This window comes from Numenius arquata, chromosome 15 (assembly GCF_964106895.1).
Source record: "Numenius arquata chromosome 15, bNumArq3.hap1.1, whole genome shotgun sequence".
Lineage (NCBI taxonomy): Eukaryota > Metazoa > Chordata > Aves > Charadriiformes > Scolopacidae > Numenius > Numenius arquata.
The window spans coordinates 4,046,196-4,065,925 of record NC_133590.1 but is presented as its reverse complement, the minus strand read 5'-3'; the positions used below and the strand labels follow the sequence as shown (position 1 = coordinate 4,065,925).

The window sequence follows — 19,730 nt, the reverse complement described above, 5'->3', positions numbered from 1 at the left end:
GTGAATTAAAAGTTAATGTCTGGATTGAGAATTGGGCAGGAGTTACATAAAAGGAACAGGGAGAAATTTACTGTTTTCTGCATGAGCAGGTCTGAACAACATCCAAATTTGTATCTGAACTAGACTGCAAAATTTTTGGTCTATTCAGACATTGCAGTGTTTCGCGGTGGGTGATGGTGTTTCTGTGCTCAACATACCTTGATGCCTTTTACGTTTTTCATACATTTTGAACGCATATAAAAAGATGATATTTTCTTACATTTTCCAGAGGTACTTCATATTTAATGTTGGTGACCTTAATACGTCAGTTCACATGATTTGGGGTGGTTTTGGTCAAGTATATAGGCACATATTGGAGGACAACATGATATTTTGATTTGCCCTTTTAATTGAGGTAGGCTCAAGGAAGTGTTAGTATGGATCCATACATGTACTAGTGAAAATATCTTCTGTCTCTGCAAAGTTAGTTTTAAGTTCAGTATAAACATGTGACCTAATACCAACCAAGTAAAGTTTACTGGAAGTTTTGATGGCTCTGTGAAACTCAGGATATATCTGTCCATTTCTAGTCTCAGGAATCTGAAATAGCAATGCTATTTCATAGAATCATAGAATCATAGAATGGTTAGAGTTGGAAGGGACCTTAAAGATCATCTAGTTCCAACCCCCCTGCCCTGGGCAGGGACACCTCCACTAGAGCAGATTGCTCAAAGCCCCATCCAGCCTGGCCTTAAACACTTCCAGGGATGGGGCAATGAACTGAGTACTAAGATTGAAGCAATCCGTTACAGAATCTTGAAGTTTTAGGATTTTTTTCATTTATAATTTCGTACCTACAGTATGAAAAATAGCATCACCATTCACTCCATATGTCCTTTTTCAGCGGGTCTGATACTTCCGAGGGTGGAGTACCCAGGAAAGGTTCGTGATGCTTCTTTGCAAATGCCACTTGATTTAGCTCTCTAACCTCTCGGGAAGGAGTGGGACCCGTTATCAGAGTTGGATATTTGAAAGGGGTAATGGTCATTACCTTGAAAAGTAAACCCAGTGTTTGAAAGGTTTTATCCTTGGGAAGTTGTCTCGATTTTCTGGCTTAATTGGTGCCTGTCAATGATAACTTGAAATCATTTAATGAATCCTAACAGTTATATTGGGCAAGACAAGCCCAAGACTTCTTTTTCTTTTATGCTGTAGTTTTAGAATCAGAGAGGATGTTTTAAGACTGCCTGATGCTGGTACGTAATCAGGGAAGACAAGTCTGCTTTTAGGAGTTGCCAATCCAGCAAAATTTACTAGATGCGTTTACCAGATATGTTTTGGAGTTTTACAGTTTCTTGAAAAAGCTCAGTTCAAAGGACAGTGATTAGAAAAGTTTCCTAGAGTTCATGAACTTGCAGTACGTTTTACATGCCGTGATTTATGTCTCCGACTAGTAAATTTAAGAACCTGATGGCTTAAAAGATCTTTCCATGTGCCGCTTTGTAGAAACAGGCAGAAAACAATTCCAAGGTATATAAAATGGGTGTCTTATAGAGAAGTGCATTACTTTTTAGTACGCTGCAAAGACATTTGATGTTGCAAGACAGTTAACTGAGGACATGCTGCTGAGGCAGATTTGGGAAGCTGCCGTGTTTTAATCTCGCTGTTCTAACTGAAGGAATTGTAACGAGGAAAGGAAAGACTACAGTCGCCAGATGAGGAAGTCGGAGTTCATACTGTGGGCTTCATCTTGTCTTGCCACATGCATCGTAAGTTTTTGCCTCTCCTGGAAAAAATATTTACCGTTCTTAGGGCCATATGTACAGCAGATGATTTAAAAAAGACAGGAGAGAGATCTACCACTAGAAGGGGATGTAAAACTAGGTAGGGCAGTAGGGTATTTAGCAGTGCAAAGTACGTACAGATGCAGTAGCCATCTGCTGTCTGTGCACGCTGCTGTCTTAATCTTTCAGGTCCTGCTGCCCTTGGACATGTAGCAGGAGCAGCAAGACAGAGAGGTCCAAGTAGCATGTTGCTAAAAAGCCAGATGAGTACGCAGAAGTGCTAGACACCGTAAGAACAGCACCAGAAAGGAACGCAAAATTGTATAATACCAAGCATCTGGCATGCTCTCCTTTATACTGGAAGCTTGGAGGTCTAGCAGGGCCTGGACCATGTCTGGAAATGCCTGTAACTCATTTCTTACTTTGCTAATTTAGAGCCTTTAAAATGCCAAAAATGCCAGTGGCAGCCTGGGAATTCCCTGTGCGAGCCTCCAGCGTGTGGGCTGGTGCCAGCGCTTGCACCACGCACTGGGACAGGCTTCAGGGAATCCCGGGGAGCGACGCCGAGACCCAGCGCTCACCATGGGGTGGTTTTGAGGCTGGTATGTGGCAAAGGAGAGTATTCCGTAGGGTATCCTCACAGCTTGGGCAGTCAAAAGGAGGAAGGCGTGCAGGAGGCTCTTCTGCTTTTCTCCGTCCCAGTGGGCTCCCTCCAGGGTCCCGTACCCATGGGGCTTCCCAGGACTCGGTGACACCAGCCCCTAATTCATCATGGGGAACCATGATTACAGGTGGGACGTGGCTGACAAGAGGCTTGTGCCAAGGGCTTTCCCACAAGCAGGAGGGGAAAGCAGGAGGAAGGCAGCCCAGACGACCGTCATTTGGGTCACTGCTCCTTTCTCAGGTCCCTGTGCCCCAAGATGAGGAGTGAGGAGAAATGGGAGAAAAAAAATAGTTGGGTCTTTGTTGGTTTTTTTGTTACTTGTCATGCGAAGAAGCAGTAAAGGGGTGATCTAATAGCAACCTACAGCTTCTTGAAGGACAATTTAAAGGATGTTGGAGTCAAACTCTTGTTAGTGGCAAACAATGCAAACAGGAGCAATGGCCACAAACTGGGATGGAAGATTCAAGCTGGACAATAGAAGAAACTTCACAGAAAATAGTTCTTTATTACCTTAGAAGTTACTGTCATTATTCTCTCTGGCAAATGGAAACGTGGAAGAAGAGTCAATGTGCTGTGTTTCTTTGCTCAGCAGCACCATAAGCAAAGCAGCAGCAGCGGCTGTAGCGCTTGTCCCCACTGGGAATACACCTCCTGGTCATGGGCACTTTGCAATGGTTCCTGTCCTTCTACTGGTATCTGTCCCCTTGTGTGAAGAGACCTGCTCTAAACTATGCCCAGGGCTGGGTGAATGCCACTGGCGGGTCAGGTCAGGCCATCAAAACTTTTTGGGTTGCATTTGAACCCCTGGCTTACTGCGTGAGCTTGCTTAGTCACCATTTCTGCATCCCTCATCTCGAAACTTGTGATGGGTGACTCACTCTTATTGAATGCATGCTCGATTTTATTAGATAGTCATCAACATGTTTCATATGCTCTCTATTAAAGAATTGCATGTTTCTTTCCTTCAATATCTTCTGGAAACAGCTTAGGTAAACAGCTTAGACAGGGGAAGCTCAGCACCCTGTACCAAAAAAAAAAACCCTATTGGTTGTCTCTTGTCATGTACTGGATGCAGCATGTGGGAGAATTGGGAATGATGAAGTATTTACTCAAATTGCTAGTTTCCGCTGCATTGAAGTCAGAGACACTGAAAGCACTGCAGCATTTATAACTTATTTCCTGAACAGTGTAGCACACTGAGACGAGAGCCCTTTTCTTGTAACTCACATGTGCAACAGAAATCGCTTAGCTGACATAAATCAGGGTTAAATTGCTTTTAAAGGCTCAGAAAACATTTCTGAAAGACTCAGGATGAGGAAACCATTTTGCCACAGCAGAGTACGTTCCCATGATGAGTCTTATTAAAGCTTGATCAAAGAGCCGAATTGGCTTTTCATTAGAGCCTGGTTATGTATAGCTGAAATTCAGCAGTGGTTTCAACAGAATAGGCACAGAAATATGCACAGGAGGTAAATTTAAGCAGGAATCTAGACCATCAAAGTCTGTGATTAAGGACAATTTAATGTGCTGAGTAATGCAGCATGATTTGGATGTAATTTATCCTAATCCAGTCTGATCTTTTACAGGAGAATATATTATAAGGCCACAATTAGGTGAGACCAGGGCCCCATCTGGCCTCCTGTCTCCAACAGTGGCTTATAGCCAAGACGAAAAAACAAAGCAAATACAGAGTGAGCTTCCCTTGTGTATCCTCTCTGCTTCTGGCATTCAGCAGTTATGGGACTTTTTGGGTCAAAGCATCCAGAGCATGAAGTACAATAGCCACCATTTATCCTTGCTTCATGAATTTATCTCATTGCTTTTTGAACCCGTGCCTAGCTTTGGTGATTACAATGTCTAACACCAGTGAGTACCATGGTTCAGCTGCGTTGCATGCAGAAGCTCTTCTTTTAGTTTGATTTAAACTGTTGTGCTCCAACTGTTCTTCCTGGTGCAGTAATTCAGTGGCAAAAGCCCTTCTGGACAAGCCATGTCTGGACCTGGGGCTGAGGCTTAGAAATCTGGAACTTGTAACTTGCAAGTTTTCTCCTCTTCCTTCTTGCTCTCCTTTTCCAGGGACTCTCTGGGATGAGGGTTTTGGGGGTGGCATTCCTGGTCTCCAGGCACGCTCCGGCAGAGGTGGTGGTATCCTGCCTCCTGTGAGCAGGCACAACTTGGCGGGCAGTGAGTGATGTCTCCTTTTGGGGCAGTTATCCATAGGGGAGCAGTGCCACGGAGGGATGGAAGAGTCAGTGGCCATGCACCATACATGTAGCTCCAAGCAAAGTTAGTCCGAAACAGCAGAAGGAGGGGGACAGTAAAGGGCACTCTGCCTTTTCTTATCACCACCATTCGGGCTGCAATTTAGAAACCCAGATGGACCGTGTGGTTGGCAATCAGAGGTTGGACCCAAATCTCCAATGGAAACTAGAGTTTGAGGGGCCCGTCCTCAAGTCAGGGAGGGCGCAAAAAAAATGAACTAAAGATTCAAACCCTGTGCTGCCTTCTTAAGCTCTTAATCAGATTCATATGACATATATGCAAGCTCATTAGCCCAGCTAGTTTATAAGGTACATTTGAATTTACGATTCTGATATTCAGTACTTAATTTGTAACTATGATTAGACGCATCTTTTAAACACATATTGTATCTGCGCGTAGACGTGTGTAATAAAATCCCAAAGTGAAGAGCACAACTGGAAAAGCTGCACATGAGAATGATTAATTTTTATTACCTTGTTTTTATCACTCAGCATTTATGCTATAAAGGCTATAATAAAGTGACACATGCTTGGTCATTGTAAGACAGAGATAAATTTGGCCTCCCCGCAAGGGACAAGCAAGGTCAGTTTAGGGGAGGTGGAGAGCACCTCCACCCAGAGTTCTTGCTAAGGTAAATACATTTTTCTGTCCTGCGGAGAAATTTGCCGTCTGAAAGAATAAACAGGGTAAAACAAAACCAGATGAGGATGTGACTCTTAGGCAAGATCTTGTTTTTATACTTCTTTCCAGGAAAAAGCTTGCTATAAACATTTGTGTTGTCTTTTTCAAGGCCGCTGAAGCCTTGCAGTAGAGGATCACATGGCGTTAGCTCATTGCCCCAGTGTCCTGCAGCTTCCAGGTTGTGCCGAGCCATCTCTCCCTGGGGCCGGAGAGGCTGGGCTTTGCTGTCAGATCGCCCTGCCCCGTGTCTCACAGCCTGGCGAAATGCTGAATGTGCGATTCCAAAGCCCTGTCTTCCTTGAGGAGGATAATGTAATCATAAAAAAAAAAAAAAAAGTGTGAAAAATTCAAGAGCCTAATTCTGCTTTTCTTCAGCCTGAGCCAAATACTGAAGTTGTGCTCTGGAGCCAAGAGATCAACTTCACCGCTGAGGAATCCTGGGACAGAAATCTGTGATGTTCCCCAGTCATTTAGGGAAGGGACAGGATGCCTTGAACCCATCTCTTGTCCTTCTATACCCTTTCTGTGCAAAAAGAAAAAAAAAAGAGATGGTGACAGCTGCCCCCAAACACTGTGGGTCTGCATGAGGCTGAGATGATCCATGGGGATGTTGTTTATCTCGGAGCTGTCTGCATTGCCTGCACCTTGGACCTGGTGGCAGAGCTCAACTTGTGCTGTGAGTGGCTAATCTCCAGGATCCTCTCAGGGCAGAGCAGAGGACACTGGTTTTCCTTCTCCTGCACCTCCCCTTCATGATACAAATCCATGGATACAGGTGCAGGGAGCATTGCTGGAGAGGAGGCAGTGTCCATCTCCTTCCAACCAAGGCTTTTCTGTGCAAGCCAAAGTTCCTGGTATAGGGAAGATCTCTTCTGCGCTTACAGATGAGTTTCCAGTGTTGTGCTCGGAGTTTCTCAGGGAGAACTTGGGTTGGCTTTTATTTTGTTGGGTTCAAGGGAGCTGTCAGAAGTCAGCACTAAATCAGGACCTCTAGCTGGGTCCTGGTGAGCCAAACTGGGCCACCATCGTTATATGATGCAGAGAAAATCACTGCAGCCTCACCAAGTATACTGCATACAAGTATATTGTATACAAATCCCTGCTGTTTGCTCTATGCCAGCATTACAGCCACGCTGTGAAGACAACAGAAAGGCAGCGGGAAGGCAAAATTCTCTCTTTTGTGTTGTCTCCTTTCTCTTAGGGAGCTGTTTGCACAACAGTGGCTTACCCTTCCTAGCAGCAAGTGGAGACCGCTTCCAGCCCGCAAGGGTTTGAAGTCAGGTCGCCAGCCTTTCTTCTTGCCCCTCAAGTCCCTTTTGCTCGCGGCAAGGAATTCTGGAGTCTTGGGACCGCCACAATGGGGCCCTTTCTGACAGGGCTGGAAAGCTCGACCTCTGCTCAGAAAGGACAGATTCATGTTCAAGAGGGCTCCACAATGCAACGATTTATATCAGGAAATGAACAGAATATTTTCTAAAAAAAAAAAAAAAGGATAAGAAGGAAAAAGGCCTTCATCTGTTTATTTGGCTCGGGGAAGAGATCAGCTGTGCTTTATGATTTCAGAGGATGGAGTGCTGGAGGGGGAAAATGTATAGCTGTATGCATCCATGTGTTTGAGTTTGTGTTTCTGATCCATAACGCACAGAGTTAATTTTGCTTAAATTACGTGTCATATGAGCCTCAGAGCTCAGTGGGAATGGACATACCTTCATGCACATGGTTAAACTTTTGCACTTTGAGAAGCACGAATGCAAATTTTAACCCTGCGCTCTCCATCTAGCTCCTGTGTGCTTGCGTAGTGTTAACGTGTTTGGGTGCTCCTCCAGCCACAGGCCTTGGTGACAGGCAGGCACCTGGTGACAGTCCTCTGTCAGGCTTGATTTTGTGCCTTGTGTCACATAGAAAATGTCAGGCTGGCTGTTGAGGAAAATCAGTTCGCAGAGTTTCAAGATGCAAGTATATTCTCAAGGCTCAGGATTCTGCACATGTAAAGAGCAGTAGCAAAGTATTTTTGTCTTGGTTTACTATGAAAACACCGTCGTGGAATCTGATAGTGGTGCTAAGAAAAACGGTTTGTGAAAAAGCTGTCTTCATTCCTGACTGCAAACCGTATGAGTGTTGGGAAGGAGAGAGTGGACTTTCTTGTTAAAACATTTCTGTGCTTTTAATCTGCCTGGAAAATCATTGGCGATTAAATGATAATCTAAGTTGTTTGTTTGAAATGTCATACATCTCCACCGCAGACGGCCCACACCACTGGAGACATTTAGGAATTAAGGAGCATGGGAACATAAGTGCCTGCAATGTATTTAAACATGAATTAGCAAAAGCCAACAAATATGGAACAATCTTAATTTATGTATTAAAATACTCTAGAGGATGTAGATTAACCTCCATTACTCAGGGTTTGTCACTGCCTCATCTCCTTTGGACAGCAAACACTGAGAAACAGGCAGAAAGCTGATTTACTCTCCCTTTAGCTTCTGTCCCGTCTGATGAAATGTCTGCTGTGCAGCTCCCCCGGCCGGGCTCCTCCGTGGGTCTGACAGCTCCTCATGCTTTGCAGGCACTGTTTCCTCTCAGGGTTCAAAGTCACAGTTGTCTGAAATCTCTGCTAAATGAGCTGAAGCCTGGCAGTGCTTTACTGATAGGCAGAGGTCCTGGGCTAAAAGGTGACATAACTGAGAAAGGAGGAATCCCACAGAGTGAGCTTGTTGGGCCTGCTGTCCTGTGGCAAAGGGGAGAAGATTTTAAAAGAGCCTTTGCATCCCGGGTACCGCAGGGATGAGGTCCCGCAACTGAATACGTCCCCTCCGAGGGAGAGCTGTGCAGGAGCCGAGTTGCAGCCTTGCAGCCCCTCCGTTGATGCAGTGTTGCTCTGCAAACTCTCCTGCTTCCTGCAGAAGGCTTCTGCTGACTCGCTGGATCTCGGGGGGGGATGCAGGAGAAACCCCCTGGGCCAGATAAAAATCAACCTGAATTAGAAATACGGCTAAAGAGATGGGCACAGTCCATCGCAGATGCACCTCGTCACCTCCTGTCTTCTCCTCCACTTGGAACCTTTCTTACGCTTTATTGAACAAATGTCAGGATAGTCCTCATTTGTTAAACAACTTCCCAGTTGTGCCACTGCTTGTTTCTGCATATCTGCTTGTATTTAGATAGGTGAAACCACACGCACGCACGCATCAATGTTTATTAGCTCTCACTGAGCACAGCAGCAAGGTCAGTCCCTGAAGAAAGGCTGTGCCATAGAACTTTTCCGTAACATTGTTAATATAACCTTGGTAATTAAATTAGATTGCAAGTGACATATAAATTCAATGACGTAAGATTATTTTTATCTTTTACAAATTTCCAGGCTGACTGTGGGTAGCTTAAAGTGATAACAGGGCACTCAGCTCTGTAGCAATGCTCGTGGTCTTCCTTTCACATTCATTGCTAGAAGTCAAATGAGTAATGTTATCCTGGCGTAATGCTGATGAGAAAGTAGATCCAGCCTCCCTCTCCTTTGTCATTAAAGAAGAGTGGGTCCAGCTTGTGCGACGTGCTTGGCACCAGCGATGTTTTAATATCGTTAGCAGCAGGAAATACTTTCCTGGCCAGTAATGAGGTTCAGTGTCAGCTAAAGGTGGTGCCCCACAGGAAGACTTTAGACAAAATTGCTATATTCTAATATGAAAAAGGCTCAAAATACACTATTTTTGTGCAAGGCGATTGTGCAGTATGGAGTCATCCTGGCTAATGAAGAAGGGACCTGCCAGAGCTATTTTTAGCTCTACCCACTGGTTTCACTGCTATTCTTGTAGCTACGGCTGGAAGGAAAATGAGGATGGTGGTGTCTGTTCTCCTACAGAAATGGAAGAAGAATGGAAATATGTGTGTGTGTATAAAGATAAAAAGATAAAAAGAGCAAGAGCTGAAAAGAAAGTGAGGTTCCTTGTATAGCTGCAGCTGTGACATTGTACCTTTCCTGGGAAGGGTTTTTCTTCTGCAAGGCCAGGTTTCTTATCTGAATTAAGGGCTAGCAGTGTGCCAGGTGCAGTCTGTATTGCAACAGAAGATCAGGGTTTCTACTTGGAAGTTGTTCAAGTTAAGAGAAACCATTAAAAAATTTCCTTTATTATCTTGGAGACATAATCCAATAAATACTTCAGCCTCACACCAATGTTCCTCTGAAAATAGTGAGGCTAAGAAGTATTCACCTTATAGATCATCACTTGGGAGAAGGGAAGGACATCAATGAATGACTTGCAGAATAATAGGACATAAAAAATAAATATGGAGTCAGGCAGAGCTCCTGTTGCAAAGCAGCAGCACAGGCTTTCTTAATTAGCAGAAAAGAGTGTGTATACAAAGAGCACTTTACCCAGCCAGAGAGATTATTTGCTATTCCTTGTTTGCTTTCTATTTCACGGTGATTTTTTTCCCCATCCTTGCCGGGAGAAACCAGTTTTGGCTTTCAGAGTTTCACTGCAGAGATGAGGTTTTTATTTCAAGCTCCATTTTATTTGATACTGCTTTTTCCTGATTTATGAATGAAATGTGGATGTACTAAAAAGCGACTCATGACAGATGGGTAACATGGACTTCAGGTACTCCAAAATCAGAACCTGATAAGACTTGGCTTTAAAAGTTACAGAAAGAATAAACAAAAAGATTGATACTTGCCCAATAGATTGATTGATGGCATTTTGAGTGAGCCTCATGAGTTGAGGAGTGGTGGTGATTCAAATAAATGTTTTGTAATGATCATTTAATTTCTTCTGGAAGGACAATCTTGTGCTTAAGATAGGAAACTAAGACCAGAAGTTGTAGGTTCAGTTGCCTTCTTTAGCTACAGCTCCACTTCAGTGCAATGTGTATAATACACTCTTCTGCCATCATCTGTTTTTCTTTCTAAATCTGGGGCAGCAGCCATTTATTTTTGCAAAGCATTTCATCAAGTGAGGTTCCCACCTTCATTTTGCTCTTCATTTGAATTTTGAGAAGGACATTTAAGAAGAATAAAATGCTGTGGTAGCCAGGACTGGGAAGGACATCCTGGGTGCGGCATGGGAACAGTGTGAGATGGGAAGGCAGGAGAAGACGTGGAGGAGGAGGAGCAGTGTGTGCTGGCCAAGCATGGGGCAGCAAGTTGGAAAGCTGTCTTGGCTTCCCTTCGTGCTGGTGTTCCCCACAGCAGCCTGGTCGGAGGCAGTGGCATAATGCAGTTAGAAGCCTGGTGTACTGAGAGGAGAGTGAAGCAGAGTGGGATTTTCAAGAGTTTGAGTACACTCTGATGGTGCTAGTTACCCTGCCTGATCTCAAAGGGACATCACCAAGAGCTACTTGCTGCTTCATCCTCTTGTAGCTGACACTAAATCACTCAGCTGTGCACTTTGCAGTGACATTAAGGGGCTTTCCCCCCTCCTCAAACTAGTCTAAAGGTTTGGTTTCACCATGCACAAACCAGGAGAGGAGCAATGATGGGGTTCACTGGACCAGAACTCCTGGCCCATATGAACAGTTACTGCCTCTGGTGGCACCACGTTTGCTGTTGACCAGAAATGTGGCCTCCCACATCACGCTGAGTACAGCGCTCTGTGCTTGCGTTAGTGGTGTGATGTGGAACACGCCTGCCCACTGCAGGGCTCATGTGAGGAAACTCAAGGGCAAGTACACTTCCATAAATGATGTTTTTTAGCTGTGGAAGAAGTGCCAGCCGGATGAGGACCTGAAGAGGACGGGGAAAAAAAAAAAAAGTGAAAAAGTTCTTAATGAAGTAATACCTATTGTCATCCCATGATCTGTGTGCAGAAAGGAAAAAAAAAAACAACAGTTTCAAAAGTTTGCTTTTACTTTAATCTCTACCTTCTTTAAATTGCATGAATGAGTCATGCTTTAGAATTAAAAGAACAAGCCTCATTTAAAAGCTTACTGCAGGCACTCGACATAAGCCCTAAAACCAGCTAGAGATTGGGCTGAAAGATGTGGGAGAGCATCCACGAAGGAGGTTTGAATTCTGAGCCTTCTGTGGCATTTGCTGCCATTGCACAGCGAGAGCACAGCCAAATCATCTTCTGCTGTACCTTCCAAACTTGGGTACCAACTTTGGCCCGATCTGGTGGGCAAAGGCGTTCAGCAACGTCTGCATCCCGTTTTGGTTGCTTCTTAACCTTATCAATCCATCAGTAGCCCATTTCTAATCATGTAAATTGGGTGATTTTTTTTACGTGGCAAAAAAAGAGGTTTTCTTTTGTAACTTCAACCAGGCTGAAAGCTCTTTCGCCTCTCTCTAATGCTACTTGCCTTAACCCTGCTGTGCATGCCCTGTTCACCCTCTCTTAGCATGCTCGTGGGGTGCCCCCAGCATGGGTGGCTGGCAGGAGATTGCCCTGGAAATGTGTGCTGAGGGCCTTCTGGCAAAGACTGGAAGGATGGTCGTGTTTATCTCCTAGGGATTGTGCTCAGCTACACTGTCCTCTCAGGGTGCCTGTGGGTACCAGCATTTGCAAGAGCTGGGTGCAACCTTTTTGTGTGACACAGGGAGAGGTGGAGATACAACGTGCTGCAGAGCGAAATCCCAGCTGAACCCAGCTGTAGGACTGAGAAGGTCCAGGAGGTTTGCTGCAGAAAGCAAAGGGTGAAAGGGATTGAAGTGCTCATCAAGCATGTGCACAACGGAGATACTAGGTTAGAGCAAATTACACGTGTGGATCTCAGCAGGGTTTCATCTCTTTGCCATTTAGTGCTGGCAGAAGGGAGGCAGTTCAGGGCAGGACCAAACACAGACTTTCACACGCCAAGAGCACTGTATTGACAGCAACCACAAAGCTCCAGGCTGGCGTGGGAGCGGAGCTGGGGCAGAGGACTACATTTCGGGGATCGTGCCTTCCGTGGCTCATTCTGAGGGGGTCTCTGTTTTGGGCATCATATAGTAGGCATTATATTTGCATATGATATCACTTCTGTAGAAGAAGCAGCCTATTCATGAGCAGTAACATCCTCACATCAAATACAACTGCAGACATGGCTGACAAAACAACCATTTAATTGAAATACAAATGACACTGGAAAATTCAAGGAGGGTGCAAAAAACTCCCAAGTAGTTATTACTCGTTGGAAGCAAATCCTACACATGTAAGGCATGGGGTGAATGCAAAGTGCTGGGAGAAACGGAATTTATTGGTAAACATACCTCTGCTCTAAAGACACGTCGTTTCTTTAGGTGATTCCCCCAAACTCTCTTGAAATTTAAATACCCATTTTGGGACAATCCTTAGAATCATAGAATGGTTAGAGTTGGAAGGGACCTTAAAGATCATTGAGTTCCAACCCCCCTGCCCTGGGCAGGGACACCTCCCACCAGACCAGGTTGCTCAAAGCCCCATCCAGCCTGGTCTTGAACCCCTCTAGGGATGGGGCATCCACAGCTTCTCTGGGCAACCTGGGCCAGGGTCTCACCACCCTCACAGCAAAGAATTTCTTTCTAGTATCTAATCTAAATCTCCTCTCTTTAAATTTAAAACCATTACCCCTCATCCTATCACTACACTCCCTGACAAAGAGTCCCCCTCCAGCTCTCCTGTAGCCCCTTCAGGTACTGGAAGGCCGTTACAAGGTCTCCCCGGAGCCTTCTCTTCTCCAGGCTGAACAATCCCAGCTCTCTCAGCCTGTCCTCATAGGAGAGGTGCTCCACCCCTCCGATCATCTTCATGGCCCTCCACTGGACCCGTTCCAACAGGTCCATGTCCTTCCTGTGTTGAGGACTCCAGAGCTGGATGCAGTACTCCAGGTGGGATCTCAGGAGAGCAGAGTAGAGGGGCAGAAGAACCTTCTCTGATTTCCTCTGGAGTACACAGCACGCTGCAAGGGACAAACCCCCCATTCCTGACAGTCTGACCCCCAAAAACGTAGAGGCTGCTGCCTGCTCCTCTGGTGGGATTCCTGCAAACAGCCTGCCTTTGGCAGGGGTTCAGGGGGTGATTTTCCCAAAATCAACACTGCCGGGGGCCGCGTGTGACCCTGCCACGGGCGCTGTGCCCACACAGCGATGCTGGCTCTGCCCGATCCGTCATTGCCCAGGCTCCTGCCTGCGCAGACCATTTCCGAGCTGGGTCTGAGAGGCTCTGGAGAGCACCGGGAGGAACCACAGCCATAGCGAAGTATTTCTGTCCTCGGTTCTGCTTATCCTGAAGCAGTTCTGCAGCTCCCTTCTGCAATTTCTTCCCACTTCTGCAGCAGCTGTCTGAGCTTTCAGCTGTTCTGCCACCACCACCCTTTAAATCACTACAGAAAAGTAAGGGTGCGTTCCCTATCCTGAAATAAAGAAGAAAGTTTGGGGTTTGTTGGTTGGTTTTTTTTTTTTCCTTGCGGGAGACAAGTGCCTGTCAGAGATAACTAGGAGGGATCTGGAGGTTATTCACAAATTAATTCGCCTCTGACAGGAGAGGACTGCGAGCGATGCCAGACAAGCCTGTGGCAGCCCCACCCCGGCAGCAAACAGTTAATATTCCCTTTCCTCTCCAGGGGAACGTCAGGGGTTAATTCAGTAGCCCTGCATTTAATAGCTCAATTTAAAGGGGAAAAAATGACAGCCTTCTCCCCTGCCTTGCTGGTTGTGGATGGTTTGCTCTGTCTGGTTGATCACATGCTCCCCCAGCCCCTGGTGCTGCAGAAGCCCCAGCTGCTGCCGCTGATGAGCTGGTGCTGCTCAGGACCCGTCCCGGCCCCTGCCCGTCAATGCCGTGGGGTCCTGACCTCCTCTTTAAAGGAGGGAGCAGGCAGGATGAGCCCCTGAGCGTATGGGTGGAAATTTGGGAAGCACCCGTTCTCTCACCACCGTCTCCAGCTCTAACCATGTCTATTTGTTGTTGTCTTTTTTTCAGGGACTATGGATCTTCAAAGAGAAAATCAGGTAAGATACCAGGCTTCCTATGTACTGCATGATTACAGAGAGGACTTCCCCCCACCCCCCACTTTTTAAACCTTCCCTTTATCTTGTGTTGCATGAAATTGTGTAGCAGTTTAACTTTCTATTGCTGAAGCCTGCAAGAGACGAGCATCAGTTTCTTTCCTGTGCACTGGAGAGAAGAAACCCACCTTATATAGTATTGCAGTTAAAACGACTGTTCTCCTCTGACTGTGTTTATTCAGCTCCTTCTCCTCTCTGAGAGGATAACTCTATTAAATTTTTCTCTCTTTCATTTTTTTTCATTATCTTTTTTTCTTAAGTCAATCTTTACCTGAGCAGACAGTCAAAATGCAGCCTGAGAATTGGGGTTCTTCTCCGGAGGGGAAGGGAATGCTTTTCTGTTCTGGTCGGAATATTTTTTCTTTTTTTTTTTTTTTTTTTTTGTCTTTCCAAAAGCCTCTGGTGAGGCTTCTGATGTGAAATGGTCTCAGTGCTTGTGCCTGGGTTTGGGCTGCCTCAGAGGCACTAGCTCAGTGTTTTGTTTTTAAAATCTTGGATTTGAATGTCCTATAAATCCCTGATTTGAAACTATATAAATCCAATTTTTCCCCTCCCCTCGTAGCTCTTAGTGATTTTTACAGATGTGTTTTCAATAGGGACGTGTAATTATGGGCCTCTGGGTTTGGCTGCTCTGAGCTGGATGTGTCAGGGCTTTCTTTTTTTCTTTTTTTTTTTTTTTTTTTTTCCCCAAGCAGCATTGAGCACCTGCAACTCTCATTGACTTTGTTTGGAGTCTTGGGTGCTCCAAATTGTATTCAGGACATCCAAAGAGATGCCTTTCAAAGCAATAGCAACTCCTGGAAAACTCTGGCCTGAGTGCAGGGGAGAGGAGGATTTTCTTCTTCTTTCTTTTTAAGATGATAAAGAAGCACTGCAATGGCTTAGTCTCTGGGAAAGAAGGGAAGATGAATGTAATATACTGGACTCCAATGAACGTCACTGCCTGGATTGATTTGTTGGTTAATTATGAGAGCTTTTATGCTGCAGTCCTGTAATAAGCTAAATGATGCACTAAAACGGAGCTGTTGCTTGACTCTGCCATCCTGTGCATTAAGAGGCTGTTGCCTTTGCAGGCCAATTCTTGTGGTAGCCTTGCCCTGAGTTTCCCCGAGGTGGGTGGTGGTAGTGACGAGGCGCGGATGGTACACAGTGCTGGCCTGACAGGGTAAACTGAGGCGCTCTTCATCTTCCTCATCTTCTACAGAGCTTCTATCTGAATTACAATAAAAAAAAAAGGGTCCTTTTAGAGAGATGCAGTTGCACTTCTAGGACCTCCTAATACGAAGTAAAGCGTTTGCGCGCAGTGGCTGTTGAATTAGGTTGGCGGCAGAAATATCTCAAGGTGGGCAGAGCATAAAGGTACAAGGGACTCGGTAGAAGGCAGAGCTGAGCGCGGGAGCTCCAGGCTCACATTGCCGCGTTCTCGAGCGCTCAGGGCTCTTTCATGCCATGTAAAGACTCTTGAAAAACATTGGTGAAGTCTCTGGGGCAAGAGCTGATTTAGCACTGACCTAGAACAGCTTTAGCAAACTAGGGAAGCTTTGGGCCCAGTGCGCCCGTTGACAGGCACAGGAGTTGCAATATTCTTGCAAGAAATGTGAGGAATTGCTTTGGGAGTGTGAGGAGCGGCTCCCCCTCCATTCCTGCGGCTCTAGGGGGAAGTTGGACCTGGTCTGCCGTGACATTGAAGGAAGCAAGATTAAGTTGAGTCAGTGCAGCAGAGATGCCAGTTGTGGATGCTGCTCTGCTGGGCTCTTTGTTGGCCTCCTGCCCTGAGCATCCCAAGCGACGTGCTCATCCCTGGCAGGGATGGATGCTCATGTCGGGCTCCCTCCCTTGGCTGTCCCACCTCCACATGCTGCCATCTCTCCTTTTGGAACTGTGTCCTCTTCTCTGCCTCTTGGTGCTTGGCTGCTTGGAAACAGTGGGGGTTTGGGATGCTTTCCCTCCACTTACCCTGTACTAAGAGGAATGTGAAGCATCTCTCTGACCAAAGTGAGCTGCATAAAAGGACTGTATTTTTGGCCATCTTCTTGCCTGATTTTAGAGCAGTGGGGGCATGCTTCATTCTGCTGGGAGCTGGATGTCGTGGGAGTATGTGCATAATGAATGAAGGAATATGCCAAGGGAGTTGATAGTTACAGCCTCTGACAAAGACTGGCTTTATGACACTTGAACGAGTGATGTGGTGAATAAGCAAAGATTTCCAGGGTGTGCTGTGAGGGTCTTTAAAGACAACAAATAGCTTTGAAATGCAGTTTCCTCCATAGGTGCAGGCACTATTCTCTCTTTAAACACGAGACAAATGGGTGCTTTTTAAAAGCAAGCACCTTCCAACAAATCAGAGCTGTGGACTCATCTTCTGTCTTGACCAGAGATGTGCTGGGAGGAGGCTTTTGGGTGTGATCGCGGCTGTCCTGCAGTGTCCGGCAGGAATCCCACAGCTGCTGCAGCTCAGGCATGTGCAGGCATGACACAAGCGTGGCGGATCGCGGAAACATGTGGGGAATGCCTCTGACAGCCAACATCACCTCTAGCCTGACCTCCGCCTTGCCGGAGTGCTTGTCTAGCTACTCCTGTGCTCACCCCTTAGAGCAGGGAGAAATTGGATAAGTTCAGAGTTTAATGGGAGTTATGGAAACATTTATCGCTGTGGCTGATACCGGTTGTAAACATTTGAGACCTTCTGAACCAAATGCAATAGTGTGGCATGTCCTTAGCTAAACAGAAGGGAGTCTCGCACCGATCTGGGGCATCTCAGCATGCCAGTCCTGAGCCAGGCTTCCTCTTGTGCAAAGCGCTATATAAGCACGCAGCCCTTACTTGGATATGATCTAATTTATAAATGCTTTAACCTGCAGCCAGCTTGGAGACCCGGAGCTTCACTGAAGCTCTGCGTAGGCATGGGCATTTGATGTGGCCTGAGCTGCCACATGTGCTGTTACCTTGGATTTGTGGGGCTTTGCTTGACGTGCTGCAGAGCTGCTTTGGAAAGCTGCCTTCATATTTCTAGTCAATTGAATTGTGGTGCTCTGACCATCTGTCAGTGCCGAAGAGACCTCAGTACAACTGTAAGGAGCGGTTACGGTGGGCATATCCCGTGTGCTTCCAGCAAATGGTCTTGTCTACGTCTCTCCAAAGACCCTCTGTAGCAAAAAGGGAACAAATTACTTTTCAGAATCCAATTTGTTGATCGCATTAACCAAGTGAACAGCAACTCATTTGTCACTCAAAATGGGTATTACTTCTATGCAAGCATCCATTGTGTGGTTTTTCTCTCCTCAAATCAAAATAAGGGCAGAATTGCTGCAAGTCTAGTAATGGATATTTGCATGGTACATTACAAACCACAAATTAGGTTAATCCACTCTGCAAACCCTACCAGCTACCATCTGTGCATGGTGAACTAATTAACCCTTGAGACATCTGCTAATCCTGATGTGGCTTGTAAAAGTGGTTGGAGTACATTTCTCCCCAAAGATGTCCCTCCCCCCTCACCACCCTTGCTGGCTAGAGCAAGTTTCAGACTCCTGGAGTAAGATGATCTTGCCCTCTTCCCTTGCTGAGAATCTTTCTTGGCTGGTTTTATGTCAAAGTTGTTGTCAGATCCCCAGTCATGAAGCTGAAGGAAGCATCTGGGACTTGGTGTTTGGTAACAACAGGGGCTTGGTGTGGGCTCCACAACTTTTCCACACTGAGTCTCAGTGCTCCTCAATTTGAGATGGTTCTCCATGCTAACAGCAGGGCTGGACCCAGCAGAAGAGATGCTGCTTCACCTTTGCTTTCAAAGCTAACACATGGATCTCTGCTACCTGCCTTGTAGGCCGTCAAGCCCTTGTGCTTAGTGGATGCTAGCAGGAGCATCGCTGGCCACCCGCTTCTGAAATCATAACAAAAATCCCCACTGGTTGCTCATTCCCACTGCTCTGACTGCCCTGCTTGCTGCTGGGGGCTCAGCTGGTTTCAAGATGCTGCTCTGGCCTTTCTCTGGCACCTTGTTGCTATGCAGTAGGATGCTCCTCCATGTGAGGGGGAATAAAATTTAAAAAAATAAAAAGTGTATGGCTCCATCAGTATTCCAGCAGCATCTCCTTTCTCTAGTTGGTCAGATCCTGCCTGCATCAAGCTGGCTGTGCTCTGGCTGAGTCCGCCAGCTGAAGTCTATTTAAATAGCCCCAGTAATTGAGCACTTAAAATAGTAACTTAACAGTTTGGTCCAAGCCAGAGTTGCCTCAGTGAGGATGCTGATGAGGTTTGGCTTCAGCAGAGAGAACTATCCTTCAACTTGGTTCCCACATCCAGTTTTTGGACCAGCAGAATATGGCAGCACCCAGACAACGACTTCTGCTTCCTTTCCCTCCTGTAATCTAAAACTAGGAAGGATGTATCTGCTGGCAAGTGAATAAAAACTTCAGAGTCCGTTGGAAGCTACTTCTCAAACTTTTTATAGAAACATATGTAATGCTCTCTTTTCCCTCAATGGGGAAATTTAGTAGAGTTGAGAGAGCTGCAACAGTGATAGAGGTGGAGCCTCCAAGTGAAAAACAAGCAGATCATTGTAGTGACACCAAGGGCCCTCAAGGCTGATCACTTTGTGGGATTGGTGCCTTGGGCTTATGGGTGGAGCTGACAGCAAGAGTTGCTTCTTTAGCCTAATTCTTCTTTACTAAGGAAACCCTCGCTTTCACATGCTGAAGATGCATGCTCTGGCAGCTTCAGGGAGATGCCTTAATTGCTATTTCTTTGAGTTACCAGGGATAGTTTTTTCTGCTTCCTTTGTCATTATGAAGGGAAATGGCTTAACTTGTGGCTTTTTTTGTCTGGCTGTAAGTTGAGCTATGCTCATCACTTCAGACCTTTACCTTTCTGGTCCTGTCACACTGCACGTGCCCAGCCTGCACTTACAGCTCCATGGCATGTCTTGCTTTTTTTTATTTTTATAAATGAGCTTTATTTTCTTAACTTCAGTTTGAACTGCCTCCTTTGAGGCGATACGGAGAAAATGAATGGTGTGTGCTAGCCTTTCTGTGCTTAATCATTCAGCGGGGTCACAAATATGTGAGCCATTAGCTGGACCAGCAAGGCTGCGTGGCTGGAGCTGTCTCTACCTGCTGCAGGACTGAGGGGGTGACTTTAGGGACAAAGCTTTTTTGGTGCCACTGAGCGTGGAGGCCCTCTGCCAGCTCCATAGCTGTGCGGCAGGCACTTAGATACCGTGGGTACATGGAGAGGAGGGAACGTACAGCCTCCAGCCCTGACAGATATTTTATGATGGTTGTGAGATGGCTGCGGTAAAGGGAGGAGGAAGGACCTCTCCAGGAGAGGCATGGTGCTGCTTTTCCTATGCCTTGAGGTTGTTGCAGTATTGATGGGATGCCATCTGGAGCAGTGGGTGCCTTTTTAA

The 19,730-nt window shown here is 46.1% G+C and overlaps 1 protein-coding gene across 2 annotated transcripts in view; it reads left to right on the top strand.

Annotated features, from left to right (window-relative positions):
• Nucleotides 1-19,730, top strand: part of SH3PXD2A (SH3 and PX domains 2A) — a 272,406-nt gene that overhangs the window by 167,169 nt on the left and 85,507 nt on the right. For both annotated transcript variants that reach the window (XM_074159062.1, XM_074159061.1), the window contains exon 6: nucleotides 14,241-14,269. In XM_074159062.1, coding sequence (XP_074015163.1) covers nucleotides 14,241-14,269 — 29 coding nt within the window. The remainder of the gene's footprint in view (nucleotides 1-14,240; nucleotides 14,270-19,730) is intronic.